The sequence below is a fragment of the Aptenodytes forsteri genome, unplaced genomic scaffold (assembly GCF_000699145.1).
Source record: "Aptenodytes forsteri isolate BGI_AS27 unplaced genomic scaffold, ASM69914v1 Scaffold145, whole genome shotgun sequence".
Taxonomy (NCBI): Eukaryota; Metazoa; Chordata; class Aves; order Sphenisciformes; family Spheniscidae; genus Aptenodytes; species Aptenodytes forsteri.
This window is the reverse complement of record NW_008795122.1, coordinates 298,529-320,241: the sequence shown is the minus strand read 5'-3', so window position 1 is coordinate 320,241 and position 21,713 is coordinate 298,529. Positions and strand designations below refer to the sequence as shown.

Below are 21,713 nucleotides of genomic sequence, written 5' to 3'. Positions count from 1 at the left end.
ATTCCCAAAGACCACTTACAACTGCCTAGTATCACCTCCCAGCAGATCTGCTTTGTTTGCATTCTTGTGCAAATATAAGCACACACAAAAGCAAGAGTGCAGGAGGTGGAGAGGGCATGAAGTGAGACTGCCAGGCTGCAGACCCTTCCTGGGTTTTAATTCCTCCCTCCTTGCCTTGGCCCATTAAAGCCCCGCAGGCTGTGCACCATAACAAGGTAACGAGGCCACCCATAAACGAGGATTCAACCACAAGAGCAGGAAAAGGCTTCCTCCAGTGAGAGCTGCAGTTCAAGCTGCTCCCTCCTCCCCTATCCCCAGAAAATTAACATCTCCTTTTAGAAAACACAATTAAAAAAAAAAAAAAAAAGGAAAAACCCTGGGGAAACTAAAGAGTTCTCACGGTGAATTTTATTTTGTAAGCAACAATATAAACATGTGAATAAGAACAGGCAACATTTGCAGGGCTGGCCTTTGATCCAGAGTACCCTGAATCTAGCAACCCTTCAAGAGTAGATGAGGGCGAGCCTTCACCTGCGACTCCAGGGGCTAGCCAAGTTGCAGTCCACCAAGACCTTTGTCATGGAAAGACCAATGCTTGAATATTTGCTATTACCAAATGTATGTGCAATCTCGGAATGTACCTCCCACCTCCCCCCCCAGGTTAAAAAAACATCATACAGCTGCAAACCAGTAAAAAAAATTGCTTCCAGCTTATTGAGACTGAAATGGCCTGTTGGACTATAAACTGAAATATCATTCTAGAGATAACCAACTGGTCGTGACACAAAGTACTGTATTTACAACTCAAAAATATAACTGTTATATACTTTAATTTATAGCAAATTTAATACATTAGTGTTTACAAAATAAATTCTGGACTCAACTGAAACAGCGTGCTGCTTAGCAAGTTCTTTTTCCTTCCTCTCACTTTAATCGAAGAGACCAGCAAGCTTAAGAGCTTCTTCTGTGATCCACGCACAACTTTTGATCGTGCCAGATGTTGAAAGAACAGAACACTTCCTGCATCTCTAAAGTCTTGTTGCTTGGTACCTTCTATCACTCAAGCTGTACGGTTCAAACCTCAAGCTGTCCTTTAACAAGTTCCATACATGTCTCATGAAAGCTACTCAGATACTAACCAGGGCACTGGCTAACGTTACAAACTGAAGAAATATCTTATCCGTATTACTAGCTCACACAACAGGAAAGAGGAAATATAACTACACATTCAATCTCTTATTTCTAACAGCAAAGCTGCGAACTCCATTGCTTAAAGTAAGATACTTCAGTAAGTGAAACAGTACCATACAGTTCAAGAAACATTTTTTTAAAAAACAAACATTTTAATAGTATAAAAAGTTGTTTACTGGTGTTTCTACTATAAAGCTTTGTTCCACAAATCAAAAGTGATAAAATAATTGGATACGTTTACAGTGATAAGAGACTGCAGTGTAGACATTTCAGCTCACATTTTGCTGACCGTTTCAGTACAACATAGACTGCGACTGAATCGTTAATACACATCTATGACACAGAGCAAACTGCAGACATGAAGTGCACACCTGAATATGGAAATTTACCCACTGGCATGGTAACTTACTTTCCTCAGCCCTCCCTTTCCCCTCCAGAACACATCATAGGCAAAAACTGTATTCAGAAACTGAGGCATATAACTATTTTGACTGCAGGAAAGCAACTCGTATTGAGGGAGTTGCGCAGAGGAAAAATGGATGCACACAAACACACCATGGTAAATTCCAGAGTTATATGCCGACTATTTCTCCTTAGATAAAATGACATCCGCAAAAGTGAAATGTACAAAAAAATAAAAACTGTCAAATAAATAAAGAATACAGATGTTAATTAATCACATACATAAAGAAACATATTGGCATACTGTATGCAGTATACGGTATATTCATAGAATCATGTGGGCTGGACAGCACTTAATAAGGAGTCACATGCTGAAGACATAACTCCTTGTCTCTCTCCTCCAAAAGATCTTATGGTTTCTGGATATCAAGTGCAACCTTTTACACCGATGCATAAATCCTGCATCATATTTCATCTTTGCCACACCTAGGATGCTTTTTTTTTTTTTTTTTTAAAAAAAGATCCACAGAGAAGTCCAAAAAGTTATAATGGTCTGAATCACAATTTTTGCAGCCCTGTCCATGCTACTTGGTCTCTTGGGTTTCCTAACCAAATGAGGTTTTAGTAATTGCACGGTATATCAAACCATAGTTTTTCCCAAGGAAATGGGAGCCAGTCATATGGACTGTTCCATACTCTAAACCGGCATTCTCTACACTCCTGAACTGTAGGTAGGTATTATGCTGTAAGTGTGTTACACAAAGGCTGCTGAAACCATTGAAAGTGATGTAACGATAGTTAAGTGTCAAGTACGTCTGCTATAATACAGAATCAGGGTCTAGGTCTATCAAATGCTATATCCACATAACATTTTAAACCATGAAATATTTTATGCATTTTCCTTTTTTCTACAAATATTGTTGCAAACTTGCTGTTAATTGTGTCACGAGGTTCGCATTCCTAATTCTCCAAGGATTTTTAATTCAAATGTTTAACAACCATATCTACGCTAGGTACACTTAAAGTAGACATTGAAATTTCAAGTAAAATGAACTGTAGCCACATCTACTGGACTCAATACACGTCCCGACATCTAGATTTACTTTGATAAGTTATACAAATACATAATACATTCTTAAATAATGAAGACCCGCAATATTAATTTGTGAATCTTCCCACGTTATAAAACCACTTTTACAGGAATGTTTCTCCACCTGTATTACTGTTTTAGTTTGCAGTGTCTCTTGCTTTCCTGTTTCCACAGATTACTGTACCAGTTCTTAGGCTTTGGCTATTGAAATCTCTTATTTGAATGAGGCAACACTGGTTATTAAGGCTGGTTTTTTTTTTCTCTTGTGAAGTTTCATTCTTTACTACAACACCATTTTCCAGAGCAGAATGACTATCTTGTGTCTTCAGGTTCCGTTTTTATGACCTTCCTTTCTATGTTGTTAAAAGCCGAATGAGGAAAATCCTTTAAAATACCAAGGCCTTCTGCATTAAGAAAAGAAAGAAAAAAAAAGATGTTAAAACCGCTGCTTGGAAACAAATGTATTCTATTCTTAATTCAAGAAAAAGGTCCATGAACCATATGGATACTAACAGTTGAAGCAATAAATTCTGCCTCCTCCTGCCGGGCTTTGGGCTTTAACCTAGCCGGGTTAGAACCACCTCAGATACATTGCAATGACAGAGTAATCACCACAGATTTACTCCAATTCTCTCCGGGAGCAGGGCTTAGCAGAGATGCACTCTGCACTTGCATTTTGAAAGGGAACTGGTAAAAATCCCCAACTAGAGATTTCACTAAGTGAATTATCACTGCGATTGGGACACACTGCAAAAAAGGTAAGCTAAGATTGCAATATACCGAAGTGGAAGATGCAAGATTCTGCTCAGTCTTCAAAACAACTACTTTCGCATCTTGTCTTTCAAATAACCTCTCTCATTGCATCTTCCAAACTCAGGTGGGATTTTATTATTATTCCTAAACTTGCGAGAGTCTCAAGAATTCCTGGCTTAATCTCAGTGTGCCGAGTATTAAACTGAAACCACCCATATAGATTTCACAAAGGATTTTTGCTGACTTCTATCAAACTTAGAATGAGTTTCTCCCGATGCCAGAGGTAAATGACAAGTTTGCCAGTGAGCAGAAGTCAGCAAATAGGAAACCCAGTTCAAAAGACTAACTGCATGATTTGGTTCACAGTACAGAAACAGTGCTAGGTCCTTATAAACCAGAATAAGAAGTCTTTTAATAAAACGTCTGATTACTTTATACAGAATGAAATCACGTTACAATCAAACTGCATTACAATGACAGCAACGTAAGTATTTAACAGCAGTAGTTTGGGTCAATACCGCTCTCTGAAGACAGACACATGCCAGAACTTGCCTAATGGAACCTAGTTATTGCATCCTCTAAGCTTTTCCCAAATAATATTCAATCTGATTGTGGATTAGCAAGTAACACTCCCCTTGGAAGTTTTGTCCAAAGCCTTGATTAAAAGGTTACACACAAAGCATGCCAGGCTGAGCTACTAGCTTCTTCACTCAGAGACACGATGTATTAGTAAACTCATCACAGGCTTTGTAAGAAATGGTGGGTAATTTACAAGGGACAGGACTAACCCGAGGACTGGGACTTTGCCTCACCACTGGGGTAAAGCCGGATCAAATCACTGCACAGAGGTTTTCCAACATGCTGCTCTCCATCAAGTGAAATGTGCTGCAACTGTCTACTTGGCAGATTTGACATTCGGAGATTCAGCGGTCTTTCACCTGGAAGTTGTTCACAGTGAAACATTGATGCATTAAAAGCAAAGCAGTATTAAAAAACAGGTGGAGACTTAAAGACATACTAATTCTATCAGCAAAAGTGCATCCTAAATTCCAGCTGCTCAGGGAATTCTTCAGGGAAGATTTCTAGCAAAACAAGGCTTATGTAAATATGCTGCTTTGCAGACTATTCCACAGGCATTGCTAGAAAGGGACACTCAGCCATACAAAAAAAAAAAAAAAAAAAAAACCAACTCTTATTCTGCTCAAAAAACCCTTTGAGATCCTGAAAATTCCTGCTCCCACTATACAATCCCTTTGAGATCCTAAAAATTCCCACTCCCACTGCACAATGGATAAATGGTATAAAGAAGCTTGCACTATCAAGAAGAGCTGGATCCACACACCTAATTCGTCCTGTATACTTGTGTACCGCATTGCTTGACCAATACACACAAATGAAAACCTATGTTTTAACGCTTACTTATACTTATTCCCCTAGTTTCTGCCTCTACTGCTTCTCTTCCCGCCCTTAAACAAACTAGCTCTTAAAAAACAGATACAAGAACTTCTGGTTGCATTTCTTGTGTTTATAACATTTTGTCTCATTTCACAACAGTAAAAAAAGAAATCCAAACAGAAAGCGCTCGAACAAAACAAACACTCCTAAAATTAATTCAAGCTAAGGAATAGCCAGTTGGTAAATCAAAGAGATAACCACAAAACTGTAAGCTTTCTGAAGAATAACAAGCTACTAAGAACATCATTAGAATCTGCTTAGTTCCAAGTAATTTACATAGCCAGCTCCTCAGGTTTTGTTCCTAGACTGCACAAACAGGTAAACAAAAAGGAGTACCAACTACATTATCTGCTTTATTTTCAATTTCCACAAAGCAAGAACACAAACGAAATGCAACATTCTGCTCTATTTTCAAAACTTAGGTTGAAGCTAGAGCCAAGTTCTGCCCTCAATAACAGTAGTGCACCCTACCTTCTTCCCTCCCCATGTTATCCATATGGAAAGCAGTTTGCCTAGATACATTAGAGTAACAGAGCAGAATCTGCCTGTACATCTGATTGCATTATTTAGACTGTAAGCACTTCAGGGCAGAGATCTTGTCTTGTCCATTCAGTGCTCAGTGTTCTACACTAGATAAAGAACACCACTGACAAAGGTTGCATAACATCCAATGTATTTGCTGGCAGCAACGCCATGCCTGGAAGCTACCATACCTTGTCCATCAGCATTATCTAATGACATGCCATTGGGGCTGTGCTCTTCTGAGTTTTGTCTGTAACACCCTGTGGAAAGACGTCTCTCTAATGCAGCCTGGTTGCAAAGAAACTCCATCTGTTTTGCCATCACCTTTTCTGACTGCAAATAAAGCAAAAAAATTTTCTCTATATATACATACATATAAGCGAGTCAAAACACAGGGAAAAAACAATATCAGATGATAAGACTAACAGCCTAGATAAAGGTTTTTGTTGACTCATATGTACAGATGTGTGCTTTACAGTTTCTTCAAAACTATCAAGCAAACAAAATACTTTTGCACCCATAAAGATTTTCAAACTGTACATCTGAGTCACTCAAGAATACTTATAATGCGAGCTGCTGTAGTTCATCCACACAGAAACGCAATGTTAAATTCCGTTCTTCGAAAACACACAAAAATCACTTTCTGCACTTCAGGACTGCAGGTTACGTGAAGAGAATCTCAAGAAAAGCAAAAAATCATGTCTTAATTATCCAGTTAGCTCTGTTCAAATATATGTCTTCACAAAGTATTCCAAGAGCAATGGCAACATCTGCTAAAAACTTATGCCAAGATTTCACCAGACATCTTGGAATCTTTATTTTAGGAAACAGCACTACACAAGCTTAAAAATCTGCCATTCTGAAAGTGTAGGATGACAGTATGTTTGTGGGGGATAAAGGTGTGAAATGTCTGTCTAGAAGAAGAACAAGACCTATACACCTCTAGAGAGTGAAACTAAACAATGCAGTGCAACGTGGGAGGAAATGGCGTCTGAATGTTTGTCATTGACTTTAATGCCAAGAGAATTCTAACTTTCAATATAATCTTGTTCTTGAGAATGTAAATAAGCATCTTACAAAAATAAAAAGAAAATCACAAGTCAAGAAAGTTGATTTAGAAGAGCCACAATGAACATAAGAACAGAAAGCATACAAATTTAACATCTACGATTGATAGGAAAAAATTCATTTCTCTTTCAGGTAATGCCATCATTGTTTCAACTAGTACAGAGGCCTATTAATCATTGAGCACTTAACTTTTCTTGGGAGACGATGAAAGCCCTGACTTCCCACGAAAGTCTGCTTACTTAGCACAGTTCAACAATTTACAAATACAATGACAGCATAACAAACCAGCAAAATCTGAGCTTCTCCAGCACAGTGATGACCCTGACAGCAGAGTAACGACATGACCGATATTTACTTACTCTGGCTTAGAGCTCATCAGGTTCTGCAGAAGAACACTGATAGCTCAAGCTTGGTCTTGGGAGGTAGGTAAAAAAAGAAACTATTTTCAAATAGTTTACTTTCAAGTGTGCTTTAACTCTGCTATTCTGTCACTCCTGTTACAACTTTTGAACTGTAAAATAATGTTTAAAAGGACTAAAACATTTCTCACTCATGCCATCTTTGTTATTTAATTGGGATAAAACCAGAATTTTAAACTGCAATGATGCTTCTGATCACCACAGAAAAACCTGTAGAGTTGCAGATACATTTAAGCTTAAAATAAATCTCTGGTCCATTGTTATGTAGCAGTGACCAATGAAAACTTCAAAGCATATACAAAATGAAAATAAGCTTGCAAAAATCAAGTTCATTTAACTGCTATGTGACATCAGAACATGTAGCATAATTGCTTTTTGATGTATCACAATGAAGAGATTTGTATGACTGTACACTACTTTGCAATAGAAGAAGGTAAAAGACAGGGTAACACATCTAGTCTCAGAAAACAGGAGTGTAACTCCTAAATGTAATCTTACGTGAAAATTCGGTGATTACATTTGCCCAAATCAGCTATACAAAATAAATTTGTTGCAACTTAGCATGAAATCCCTCCTTGGCAACAACTGGCAGTAGGAGATGCGTATTTTGCCTCAAGGCTGGGATACACTACAGAAAAGACAAAGAAAGAATCGGAAACCTGTCTTCATTTATAAAAAGCTTTCTGGATACTCAAAAACACTGCACTTCCACCAGGCTAGATGTTATTTAGAAAGGCAATTTATCCTCTCGGATCCAGAGGTTCACTATTTCCTAAGTATATTGGCCTTTCTTCTTACAAGACATGTCAGAACTGAAGACTCCAAAATCGCCTACTCTATTCCTCTAGACGCAGTAACTTGAACTTTCCATTTATAGCTAATAACGCAAGTAACACAGCACATACTGTACCGATAGTACTCTACTTGCTCCTAACAGGCAATCACATATTTTCAAGCCTACTACACTATATATTACCTCCTTCAAACTAACAAGGGTAAAGCTGTAGCACCGTGTTAGAACAGTTTCAGAAGGTAAACCCAAATTAAGAGTGATGCAATCACAGCTAAGCTAGGTAGCCTTTGAAAATTGACGGTAATTACTTTAGTCATCAAAACAATACTTCAAAATCAACGTACAAAGAGATGGCCTGTATTATTCACAGTGTAGTGTAGTTGGTTTACCTGGGAATTAAGAGCTGTTGAGTCTTCACTCTTTCCTTTAGCCAAAGCAAGTGGCATTTTGTCTTGCTGATAGAGCGTCTGGACTGTGTCCTGGAAATCAGGATAACCATCCTATTGAGCATAAGAAGAAACCAAACACCAAGAGGGACATATTATTGATTTTTCTTCATCCTCTCTGTATACTCAAAAGAAAAGGAAAAAAACAAAACCAAAAACACACATTCCTGAACTTCTGTGAAAATTCTGGACCGCAATTTACATGTTCGTGCTATCCACTTCATTTAAGTTTGTGCATAAAACACACACGTCCCCTCTACAACAACTGCTATATATCTAAAATGGCATACACAGACAATCCTATCTCATTTCTCACAGTTTCAGGTGAATCCAGACTACTGTTGTCGCTGACATTAAACTAGTTTATATTCAGCCTTGCCAGGCAGATCTAGGCCTATGGTTTCTGTCACTCGTTACATACAGCAGCTTTGGAGATTCTTAAGGAATCAAGTTTATATGCAGTCAAGAATAAGGCACAGCAGCTGAATATATTAACCTTGAGAAACTGAGCAAAGCCTCCTGAAATTCAATGTATTTCACACAGAACCTACACTAGTATCAAAATGAAATATCACCATTTTAAAAAGTAGGGTAGCAAAGATTTTATATTATATGGGAAATCATGATTCAGTAATTCTTTCAGTCTCAAATGCTTATGACATGCAAATCTCTTTTGCAGCTTGCATATGTACCAATAAAGCAGATACAGTTCCTGTGAAAGCCTGCCAGACTCCATTCAAATAAATTAATCATCGAAGCAAAGGTTCAAGATGAGAAATTTATCCTGCTTGGCATTATAAAAGGAAAGCTCATGTAAAATAGAGGAACATCCAGAAATGTTTACAAAAGCACAGTATAGGTGACTGTTAAAACGTGCGAGGAAGCTAGAGATCTTAAGACAGACCCAAACCTGGAAACAGTGACATCTGTCACTAAGGATTCATAGACCCAAGTGTCAAAAGTACGCCAAATTAGGTGTATTTTCCTTGTGGGTTCTAGAGGCACATGCATGTAAACAATAATATTTTTGACAATAGCTGGACAAAGGGGTTACAGCCGAAGAACAAGAATAGTGATCTTTCAGAGAAACCACAGGGGAAGGACTACAAGGTCCATGCTGTTGGCAGGCTGCCCACTGACCTGCAGAGCGGTGGTCAGACCCACGTCAGGTGGCCAGACCCCCAGTGCAATGCAATGCCAATAAAGCTATTCTTTATGCTCAGGGAAAAAAAAATACCTGTCTGAACACTGCATATTGCTTTTATCCACCCAACATACGCCCTCAGGGAAAAAATAAACATGATAGGTATGCAAAATTTCACAACCAGGTAAATTGCCACAAAACCTCATCCTCTAGAAACAAAGGCTTTGCAGCACATTTCCATGAGCACTGACCATTTTCATAGTTAGACCTGAATTTGTTTGGGAGAGGAGAACGACTATGTGTAGGAAGATGAGAAACTGAATACACAAAAACCTATCACTCAGGATCCTATTTTTGCAACAAAACAGGTAACACGGCTCTTTATAACGTATCTGTCATCACTTGCCAATACAAAACCAAAGGCTGCTTCCTGAAAGCATGGCCAGCTGCCCATTGCCGTTGACTGTCACCCGTCAGTCACGCGGATAACTCTCGGATGACGATGCAGTTCTGGATCACCTTCCCAGAGCCCTTCCCCACCGCTGGCTGTTCTCCTTGCGGCCCCGTCAGTAAGGGCTGACGAGGAGTAGGCTGGGCCAGGTGACGACCTGCTCTGCACCACATTTGCCTGGCAGTTCCTTTTCCCTCTGTGGTCAGGAGGGCCTGCTGCAAGCAATGCAGCATTTTTGTTTTGCCATGCTGCTGCTCAGTTGTTTTTCAAGCAGCTTCATGCAGCAGATGTTCTCAGTCCCACATGTGCTTTTTTGCTCCCTCTAATGACATTTTTCCTATGCAAACAGTAGCTTCTCCTGCTTTTGCCGTTTTTGTGAAAAACACAAATCCCACACTTCGACTGGTTTTCTTTTCAACCCTCTCAGCAATGGTGGGGTGGGCCTTTTCTCTCCTCTCCCTCCACCCATACCAGCACCAAAGGAAGACACTTCCTCACAGCCTCCGCTGAGGTCTTCCTGCCTGTGTCCCCTGACTCCCACTGAGCTTTGTGAAATTAGCTTTTGCAAGCTCTCCCCAACCCTCTCATTCAGCTGAATGGAGACACTGACACACAGAACAATTCCTTTATACCACAGACAGCAAGAATATTTTTAAAACTCTCTTTCTTTGCTCTCTTGGCTGTTTGCACTGACTCTGAAGGGGAACCTCATCAACCCCAACGCAAAGCAGCAGCAGCGATGAGTAGCCTCTCCCTCCGTGACTTCTGCATGATATACCTGTGACTTGTTTTGCTTCCTAAGCTGGTGCCACAACAGCTCATCACTTTGAGCAGTGCTGGTACTGAGTCACGGAAGATGACAAAAATAAGGGGTGCCCCCGCCCTGCAACACCTATGCAGGAGAGATCCTTGCTCTGCAGGAGGATGCACCGTTTCCATCCCTATTCACCCGTCCAGCTCTTTGTCCAGAGCAGATTTAGGAACTACAACCCCTTTTTTATAGTCTACTTCCAAATCCCAATTCACTCCATTCCGTTTTTCACTCCCTCCACACCTTTAGTCTGTCATTTGCCTGGAATTTTTTCCCTTCTCGTCTCTACACTTCACTCCCACAGCTCGCCCACCCACTCTACGAATAAGAGGGGGAGAGCTCGAAGGGGAAGAGAAAGGCTTTTACAGGTAATTTGATGTAATTCATGGCATATTGTTTCTTTGTAATGCTTGTGCGAGTTTCATATTCATGAAGAGGATAAATTTACAATGGTGGCTGTAACCCGGCAATGTTGCAGCTTGCACACACAGCTCTGCTAGCTCTGCTCAAGGATGACCTTCAGAGTCTCTCTGGGGGTTGTTTTAAGTGTGGTTGTATTTCAGAAAATTAACTCAACTTTTTTTTTTTTTAAGTAATCTTTTACACTATGCAAACAGGGTGTGAAGTCTTTCCAAATTCAAGCACTAGTATTTTAGACCACGCTTTGCGGAGACATTAATGACTAATGGGTAAAGGAACGGTGAATAATGAAAATACAGAGTTCAGCCTTAAAACAGAAAGGCAAAATGACCTTTACCAAAAAAAAAAAAAGAGAGAAAAAAAAGGCAGAGCTAGTTACGACGACAACAAAAAAATCACCCATGTTCAGATCCTCTGCATGGTATTAGCATGATAGTGAGCTAATAGAGCCACAGTGAAGCATTACAACTTTAAAAACAGGATAAGCAATTATTATCCAGAACAGAAGGAAGAATCTGCAGCATTTGCTACCATTTTCATTTTTACCTCCACCTTTCTAAAAACAAACCACCACCCCCAAGTCCCCATACTACTAAAAAAAGGACCTTTTTTTTTTTGCAAAATGCAAGCCCCAAGAACCCAAAACACCACATGTAAAAGTGATCTACTGTGTAATACTGCATCTTTTTTTAATTTCTCAGAAGAAAAGTCCATGATTTACAGTGTACCTCAGAATTATAATGCACTGAAGTAATGGTTTACTCCTTAGAAGACTCCCAAACTTGTAAGAAAAAAGACATTTTTGCTGATAACAACACTGGTCATTTCATATTTAATAATGCTATGCTATCAATGGAAAGATTGTTTCATTTAGTTTAATTTTCAATTTCTTATTTTGGAAAAAGTCCTATTTCTGAAATAGTCATTTGTACAGTTAGGACATGAAATTTTCACAAGCATTTTAAAATGTGACTGGTTAATTTTAGATAAAAAGAAAACCAAGTAAACATCCTTTCTCAGAACTACTGAACTAAAAAGTGTCTAGAGAAAACAGGCCTTCCAGACTCTTAAGATTTCACCATGCAGAACATCAGAGAATGCACATCCCCCTAAGGCTCTCCAAATTTCCTGCTCTCCAAAAAACCTAAAGTTTCAGCCTGTATTTTTCAGGATTTTAATTTTACTTTTTCTTTCAATGAAGATCCTGTGGAAAAAAGCACCTCCCTTGCAGTGTGTCATTTTAGATACTTGCTCATCATCTATTATTACCGAAGGAAGAACTTCCTAATGCTGAAATGTAATAGTCAGTGAAATACTGTTGTTTCAAGCAGAGGAGCAGCAGCTCCCCGCCAGCTCTTATAAATTAGCACTAGACTGGACAAAAGAGGGGAGGCTCAAGCAACCAACCTGCAACGTGTTAGTCAAGGCAGATAATGGTGAAGGTGGATAAAATAATTTAATGCAGCTTTTCTCTGCTCTTTTTTGCGGATCAAAAAACAAGCCTAGGTCAAAGCAAATCCTAACACATGTAAATGACGTTACTGACTTACCATCAAAGCTACCAGTAAATCCTCAATGCACATGTATATTTTGTATTATATAAACCCAAACTACAACTGTACACAGACTGATGGAACTTAATAAATAAATAAGTAAAAAAGATTAACTCCTCTATACCTATTCATAACTGCCTTTTCAAAAGTAACTGCTCTCACCAGGGTTTGCCTCACAGGAAAAGCCTTTGTACAGGTAACAAAGCATCTCACTACTGAAAAAAATGAAAGTCTTACATTCAGTGCATCATTTATCACAGAATGAGTTACATATGAGAAATGCATTCCAGAATATGCTGCAACTTTCCTCTACAGTTAAAGAATATATCACATACCTGTGTCACATACAAATCTAGCTCAGGCCTAGCTTACGTTCTAATGAGTAGACAGTACAATAAAAAACCCCACAACACTAAGGATGAATTAGATACTAACGTAACAGTGAAACAGTAATTTGTTTGAAAAATAAATTAGAAAGGAAGATCTGCTATTCTTATGACGTATACAGGTATACATACTTACAATTTTTTTTTTTCATTAAAAGTGACTTTATAATAGGCCTCAAATTTATTTTCCAGCAGTGGTAACTGAATAAAAAGGTAAACTACATACATGTTGCTCCTGCACTCCTAACAAGAAACTCCCAGCATCTCCCTAAGCAACATCTTGTGCAGGTGTATACATTAGCCATGTATACATGTGCTTTTTGCACAAAACTAATTACAAAAAAACTGTAAATTAATATCTACAGGCACAACCATTTGTGTTGACATATATAGCTTTTAGTTAGCTTTTGACTTTTCAATATGATCAGTTTTGTAATTTATAGCATAGTCAGAGATGGCTAGTATTCCGCCATCAATCCTTATCCAGAACTCTGGATTCTGGACATGATCAAAAGCTGACTCAAGTGAATTAAGCAAACCCCACCTCACACTGACTTAAAAGCAGGAGGCCTTATGGGAAGACATTTCCTATAGCACTTGAGCTTATCCCACCGCAGTAAGTCAGTCAGTCCATTCCTCCCCCTCCTACTCGCTCAGAGTGCAAAACACTGAGAGTAACTTTGCCATTAGGCAAATCCTACTCTTTACCCCTGCTCCTACAGGTTTCTCCATCAAACATTTACATTTGCAGAGACAGTGGTGATGTTCTCCCCCTTTCCTTTCTCTCTCACACCCATCAACTGTCAAGTATTTTTCTGACAAATTTCCTTAAAACAGATCCCTTCAAAACAGAAGTGATTTTTAGCATGCGTAGGTCAAAATACAGGAGTCACAATACTGTACCTCTATCTTGATTCTCTTTGGTGACAGCTCATCCCTTTCTCCACATTTAGATCTAGAAGAGAAGACACATACTCTATCAGTAAACAGCACGTTAACCCTGACCATCAGAAATAATAATGAAAAACAGAGTCAAGGGAAAAGAAAAAAAAAAATCAGGCAAGAACAAGTGAGATGCACAGAAAAAGCCTCCAATTCACTTGAAGTGAATTATTCCAAGTATAGAGGAATACAAGCGCCTTCTGTTGTTTTCAAAAGTGTCGAGAGACTCATGCACTCTTCTTCCGAACAGAAAGGAAAGCTACCTGAGCACAGAGCATTACAGAAATGCCTTTGCCATTGCTTACCCAGAACGGATGTGTATTTACATTAATCGCTATGGAAGAAAGAGGAGCAAAGGAAAACCATAAAAAGTGTAGGAAAATGTATTTTGAAAGGATATTGCATTACACATGAGGGAGTTAACATTTAAAAACAATATATAGAGAGTATCAAGACTTTCAATCCTATTTATTAATTCTAAAGTTTTAATTGCATTTAAAAGCTGCTAAGCCTTTGTTATTGTTTCATAACAGCAGTTCATTTAACAGAACAGTAGCAACTGAAATTAGGATTCAGCTTCAGTTCCTTTAAAGCTAGTTTGTAAGCCACTCCCTATGACCTTATCTTTTTCATTCCATGGAAACTAACAAGCCAAATCTGTATATGGAAAAAAAATAATAGATACATTAAGCAGGTTTGGGCACTCTGCCTATTTACATTAACCTTGAAATAGACAAATGCCTCAAATACTTGAAATGCCAGCCTCTCAGATGCCTCTCAACATGCACTATCATCACAAAATCTGGAAAACTAGAGAGCAAATAAAAAGGTAATTCAAGATAGCTAAATCTTAGCAGTCTGAAAGCTTCACGACTTAAATAGCATTTTCCTACCCTCCTCAGAAGAGCACTTTGCTAGCTAAAGAGCAAGAAGAAAGTGTCTCTAGTGCTTCAAAAGAAATGCTATCAGACTGATTAGTTCCCTGAAAGTAAAGGTCCTTCGAGTTAATTAAAACCTTACTTGGTGGTCCTGTAAGTATACTTGTATGTAACTTCTCGAGAGATTTGTCGAGCTAGTGCGAAGAGTTCATCTCTCCTGGTCAACAACGCGTTATCTTTTACACACAGCTGAGCGGCTGCTTCATTAACTGTTAGCTGGAAATTAAACACAAAAACAGGGATTCATGATTTTTCATACTTTCACCCATTGTGCTTGTAAAAGTACCTGTTCTTCTGAAATAATAAAAAAATTTCAATTGCAAGTAAAATTACCTATAATTGTATACTAAACCCTCGAGGGTTTCTTCAGTTTATTTATACCCTTACTAAGCCAGGTAAGCCTCTGGGAAGAGAAAAGATGTAAATGTAGTTGGTGCATTTAACGTCCTTTAAAGTAAAACATTATTGTAAGACTCTCTCAATATGCGCTGCTTGTGCCTCATCTCAGCATTAATTAAATCTCAGTATAAAACAGTAGCTCTGAACATTCACAGTGTTTGGCTCCCAAAGCCTGGTTTACAGGGAATACTATTTTTATAAATGCAATATGCCCAGGACTTGGGGGGAAAAAAAAAAAAGAAAAAAAAACCTGACAGTGTGGGTACAGATGGCTTTCCCTGGTGAATACAGCATAAATTCTGTCGAAGGTGATGGTTTAAGAAACGATTAAACTTTTTTTAGCTACGTTTCTCACCCTCATGTTTGCGAAGGCTATCTTCAGACATGAATCAAATGTAACTTGTTTCAAGGATGTTTTCCTGAGCCTGCCGGGACACATTTCTAGTGCCTCTGCTGCTGGCAATAGTTTCGTAAAGAGGGGGAAAAAAAGCGCCTTAAGTTAAGGCTCAACACGGTTTCGCAATGCTCTTCAAAAGCCTATAGGAAGTGGCGATACCGTCATGAATTACACCAGCTTAACAATACTGCTGTCTGAAAAGCCTATGGTCAACAGTATGGACAAACAACAAAATTATTAATGCAACGAGAGACACTGAAACTGAGATGCTAGAGAGGAGATTCCCTGCTCCTTCCACAGTAAGCAGGGGCTGAAGAGACATTTTCACTTCTTCCTCAGCTGAAGAACAGTCAGCACGTGTAATGAGGTGTAACAGCAAGAGGCCCACAGAATACTACAGGTGTTTTTTCCAAAGTGCCCACAACTCTTCACTCTATTTCTAGAAATTACGCTGCTTTGAATGGGCTTGGCTTCTCACAAATGAGCACAGCTGCTTTGCTGCTACTGTCAACAGTATGTTCTGTATCTGTCTCAGGCTAGTGAATATTACAAAGCAGCTAGGTTTTCCACAGCACAGTCAGCATATTCATGACTGATTGAGATGTGCCATCCCCAACCCTTGATCTGGCAGTGCAAAGAACAGCCGCAGTTCAGCGCACAGGGCTATGTGGCTGAGGATGGGCAGGACCACACACATGTGACCTCAGACACCAAACACACTGCTCATACAAGAAGTGCTTTTCACAGAAGCGGACAGAAGGTGAAGCTGAGGACAGACCAAGCAGGTCTGCAGTTAAATGGTGTCTCTTGGGAGAAGGCTAAGAAACTCGCTCCTTTACCCCACTGTCTACCACGCTGCAGAACACTACTTGTGAATTAAATCACAGAGGCCAACAACTCGCCCGAAACACCACACGCTCCATCCCTGAAGGATGGAAGCTGTCCTAAGACATGAACAACACACAACCATGCTGTCCTTCCCCGCAGTGCTTGATGTCATCCAAATTAGAAAAAATATATTTTGCCTAATGCAACACTTGTTCTCCAGGGAGGGTGAAAAAACAAAAAACACCTATCAGAAGAGCTGAGATTCTCTCAGCAGCCTGCTAAGAGATGCAGTATTTCTAGTAAAACCTCACACAGAACTGCTGTTCCTAATATTTCATAAGCATTTTTTCCCATGTTTAGCATAAAAGCCTCTGAGTAGGGCATGTCCTGCGATACCTGAATGTTAATCAGAGTGCAAACATGTCTTTAACAGGTGAACTAGATGCGATGCCTGATCCTTTAGTCTCTGTACAGACAAAAAAAAAAAATCTTAGGTTTAATCTGTGAAACATCTCTAGGTTACTATGTTCCTACAATACAATGTACTAAAATAACAAACTATTACCCCTTAGACAGGAACAGTTGTTCTACAATGTCTATCTTTTCAGAAAAAACACAGGGGGAAAAAAAAAAGATCCAAAAATAAAAGATTAATACAGCACTGATGAAAAGAATTACCATCCAAAGCAGGCATTAATTTCTGTAACAGTGATAGGTATTACTTTGCAGAGGATGAATAACACGGCTAATGCTTACAGACTAATTCAAGATGTTTTTTATCCCTCAATAAAGTGTTGAAAGGTTGCAAAGAGCTGAAATGACTGAAAATGCTCTGGATAGTTGTAAGCAAACGCTGTTTATCCTAATATATGAGAAAAGCCAAATGTATGTTTGTTTGTTTTTCCTGGTTTCTTCTTTCAGGTCACATCCAGACCTACTGAACTGAAGTGCATCATGGCTTCCTGCCTTTTCAGGAGGCATAATACTGCACATAGAAAGTGTTGCATGTCTAAAAATAAAGATTCTGTTTGCTGGAAGCCTTAATGATATGGAGCAACACATAACCCTCTACGGAGAGGGATGGGTATATTCCCATCTGATGGGGTTCATAGATTCCCCCACTAAAAAACACATAATTAAATACCAAGCCCTACTGTTTTGGTGAGTCAGCAAAAGAAAAGGAAGAGACCGAGCTAGACAAAATTTATTACTTGCATTTCTTATTTCTCTTTCTCACACTATTAAACAGGACTTTTTTCAGTTTTATAGGTACCTAGACAAGCACTGAAATATTAACACGCAAATTACAAATCTGACTCAAATGGGCACGGGTCACCAAGTTCAAGGACGTGCCTCGTACTCATCCCTCCTCCAGTCCAACTTTAAACATAAAGTGCTCTCCATGCTTGAAAAGCTGTGTAATACCGAGACAATGGGATGGATTAAGGACAGAATGTTTATTAGTTTTGGAACGTCTTTGAAAGATTCTGCATCAGATTTTATGCTAGATCAGTGCCTTATGCAGATAATCCTACCAACAGCACACGCTTCCAAACCAGCTCAGTGTCTACAGCTCTCACTGGCATCTAATGGCTGCTCAAGCCCTCTGAGACACTCCAGTGTTCATACTGAAACAGAGAATATTCTCACTAATTCACCACTAATAATTCCGCCAAGTGTGAGTTGCATGCAACTCCACTCTGCTTGAGGAGCCAGAGATACTCTGATCTTTACATTAAGCAGCTAACCACTACTTAAGTTTTTTAAATTCATAGTGAAGTTTATTCAGCTGTTCATTGCCAGCTGTAAGGAGAAACCTTGAACTGTGAGGCAGAATGACAGCCTAGGAATGTATTAACACGTGCAGAAACAGTCCCTGGACAAGCAGAAACTTACCTCCCTGGTTGTTTAAGGTCCTTCCTTCTGAGCAGCAAATTGTTTAAGCCATCAAAAACAAAAATCCATTGAAGTTGAGTTTACAAAAGGCAAACTCCAGTTTAGCAGATTTTAAACAAAAAAATGGTCTCATTGCTACTATTTGTGTATTTTCTGCTTTAAAATGGAAATGGAGAGAAAACTGTTCAAGACAAAATTTTGTGAAATCCGGCCTCTTTAAGCAAACAGTAAACCAATTATGAGCAAATTCTTCTTGCTTGCATGTGTGCAGTTCCCATCAAGTTCAGCGAGGCCCCACATGCGTAAGTGAGGCATAAGTCAACCACATACTCCTTTGATCTTGTGCCCTTAATCATAATAGCGATAGAAATATTTCCTAAAGCCAAACCATGCTCTCATTCCATTTTTAAACATGGTTTTACAACGACGTAGTAAAGATCTGTAGTGCAGTACTAAAAAAGAAATTAACAAGGCAGACCAGTCATCCTTTCTTCCAGTTCTTTGCTACCCTGCTCCTTCAAACTACCACCCCACTATTCACTCCTCCAGCTTCGTAGAGCCACTCCTGAGCCGACCACACGCCTGACACAAAAGCTGCCCCCGGTGCCCACCTCCCATTACACTGCTGGATGTCAGGAAATTATCCTACCAGAAGTCTGCCCAGATTTCAGAGTATTTTCTGCAGCCGCTACCCCAGAGAAAGATTGCAAAAGTGCGCAGCTGCACACGTTGTACACCTTGACTGCCTCCGTCCTCACGTGGGGAGAACCCCCTTTCTCTGAATCCTGACTCTGCAGCAACGTACGCAGGGCATCTACACAATTAATCCTTTCAAATCCTGCCTCCATCTCATACGCAACTTGTTCTGTTACAGGAGAGGCTTCTGCAAGGTCAGGGGAGTAAGATGAGATCTGTTCTTGCACACTGGATGAATTCATAGATTATAAGTGTTCACCATAAAGCCACAAAGCACATAAGTGAAAGCTGCACAACTAAAACTGTGTGGTAGAAATGCGGCTGACTACTGACAAGTTCCCTTGGAAGCATCTCCCCAGTCTGTAGTAAAAGCCCTAGTGAAGTCACTGCTGGTGATGCACAGTTGCCTTATAAATGTAAATATATAAACAAAAATGTAAAGAAATACACCTTGTTTTCTTCTGCCCTTCTACTCAGAAGCATAAAGAGAACCTAGTCTTACGCTATGGATCACACACCTACAAAACTTCGCCTTGAAGCGAAAAAAGGCTAAAGCCAGTACAGTTTTTCTGGCACTCCTGTAACATAAACATTGCCTTTCCTTTTGGGAGCTAAGCCTTACGTGCCAAATTTTAAATCCAACTGAAATTTTGCAATCACTGTTAACTGTGAAAATGCTGATGCAGCATTCATATCAACAGCGTTCTGGCACTGCTTTGAATTAATGTTTGTTCTCCTCTTGTACTGTACTTTGGCACTAGGGAACTATCCCCCACACAGACACACCTATTGCGTTACAACATACGCAGTGTGAGCCTCAAGAATGCCAGAAGAGAAGCGAAGGAGGCCCGCACGGACTTTTAAAGACAAGAGGGAACAGATGCTACGCAGGTATTAAAGGACAAACCTTCAAATTACAGCTACCCATCAATACTGGAGACGGTCCATTCCCCTCCTCCTCACATAGTCTGCACTTCACTGGACCAGCTTAAGACCACTGTGCCCAAAAAACACCACAGGTTGTATAATTAAGCTTCATCCCAATTCAAACACAAAAAATCCCACCCCACTGGGTTTAGAGACCTGATCAGCAGAATCCTTTCTACCTCAAGGGCACTAGCTACAGAGCAGGGTCTCGAGGTGAGGGAAGACAGCAGAGGGTAGTAACCAAGCCAGGTGATCCTATTGCCAGGCACAAGCGATTTTAGTTACTAATCTTCCAAACAACCATTCTACTCTCAAAGCTGCAAGGGAATATTCAAGACAGGACTGCTTTAAAAATGTGCCGAATGCCTAGAATCCCAAGGGCCACGCTCAGCGCAATACTGGTTTGCTATTTCAGTGCCGAACTGTTTAAACCCCCTGTCTGACAGGCCGCACCAGTGACCGAGCAGCCTGATGACACCAAGTTGAAGGCATCAGTGCATGCATGCACACACCCACCCAAGAAAGGGTATTTCTACTGCACCCGAGATCTCTATCCCAGGGCAGGACTGCCTACGGCTCCTGTAAGACACACAACTCTCGTCACCCAGTGAGAAGTGCCTGTACAAAAAGTGCACCCTGTGATCAGCATCTCATAAAAGGTGTAGGAATAGGGGGAGGAAGCCCACTGTTCCTCAAGGTATTTTACCTCATGGAGGGTGAGATGCTTGCCATCCTTTCTTTTTGAGTCAAATCTGCCATATATTGCACTGTACTTCCTGATCTCCTCCTCTTTGTGAGGGTCCTCGTCACTCATCTCAAAGATGTGACCAATCATCTTTGCCAGTTTCTTATTTGTTTTCAGTAACTCCTTGACTTCATTCGAGTCACTTTTGGGCAGGGAGGGAACCATACGTTCTACGCATTCAGCAACTGACAGAGCAGCGGCAGCATCCAGGGTCTCACTGTTTTCCTTTGGTGAAGCTGGAGAGCCAAGGTCAGCTGGGGAAAGACTATGTTCACTCTCTGTGGTGTGGTGTCCTTGCCAGAGTCTCGGTTCACTGCCGCTCTGCAGTGATAAGTTCCCCACCACATCGGATTTGCTTGCGCCCACGCTTTGCACGCACGTCGTGGCAGCACATTTTGGAATCTTCAGGTGAGGCTCTCTGGTGCTGCTGTTCCTTTCGTAACTGCTGCAGGATATCCCCAGCCACGCAGGAGACCCTTCTGGCAGCTTATATATTGGAATGCTGCTGACTGGTAAGGAGGTGAGAGGCTGGTTAAAAAGACCAGGGTTTGTGACCCAGTCCCTCAAAGCCTTCTGCAGCCTTCGGACATGAAGCGGCTTGCTAGCCATGCCTACCAGAGCCATTATCTCCAAAAACTCCTCTTCACCTGCTTCACAGAGCTGCTGGACGTCATCGCCACCCTGCTGAATGAAGGCATCAAAGTAGAATAAGAGATTTGCTTTTTGTAGTATTCGATACAGCTGCAATTCCCCAAGAGTTCTAGGTAGAGCTGACGCCATCACGGATGACAGAACCTGCAAACAGTAAAAACAGAGAGAAGATGAGCACCAGAACACCAACATCCAGACACATTCCCTCCACTGGCCATTCTTCCGTAAGGCTGTCAACTCAGAGGACAGGATTTCTTTCTCTCATTATAAGAACGTGTATGGAAATGAAAAAAGGGGTGATAGCTTTATTTTTTTACTAACTTAACGGAAACATTTGTGAAAAAACAAATCAGCAGATAGTTGCGATGCACCTACAAAAAAGATGATTCA

General features: G+C 40.1%; 1 protein-coding gene across 2 annotated transcripts; it reads right to left on the bottom strand.

Annotated features, from left to right (window-relative positions):
- Positions 1-390: 390 nt before the first annotated feature.
- NAB1 (NGFI-A binding protein 1) lies at positions 391-21,461 on the bottom strand. Of its 2 annotated transcripts, none has more exons than XM_009277120.2 (7): positions 20,634-21,461; positions 14,867-15,000; positions 13,808-13,859; positions 8,083-8,193; positions 5,605-5,746; positions 4,225-4,374; positions 391-3,087 (listed from the first exon to the last, which is right to left on the bottom strand). In XM_009277120.2, the coding sequence occupies exons 1-7, from the start codon at positions 21,450-21,452 to the stop codon at positions 2,996-2,998; spliced, it is 1,500 nt and encodes a 499-aa protein (XP_009275395.1). In that variant the 5' UTR covers positions 21,453-21,461; the 3' UTR covers positions 391-2,995. The 2 variants fall into 2 exon arrangements, with proteins under 2 accessions (XP_009275395.1, XP_009275396.1); XM_009277121.1 differs by having other exon boundaries at positions 4,249-4,374; positions 20,634-21,452.
- Between the last annotated feature and the right edge of the window lie 252 nt (positions 21,462-21,713).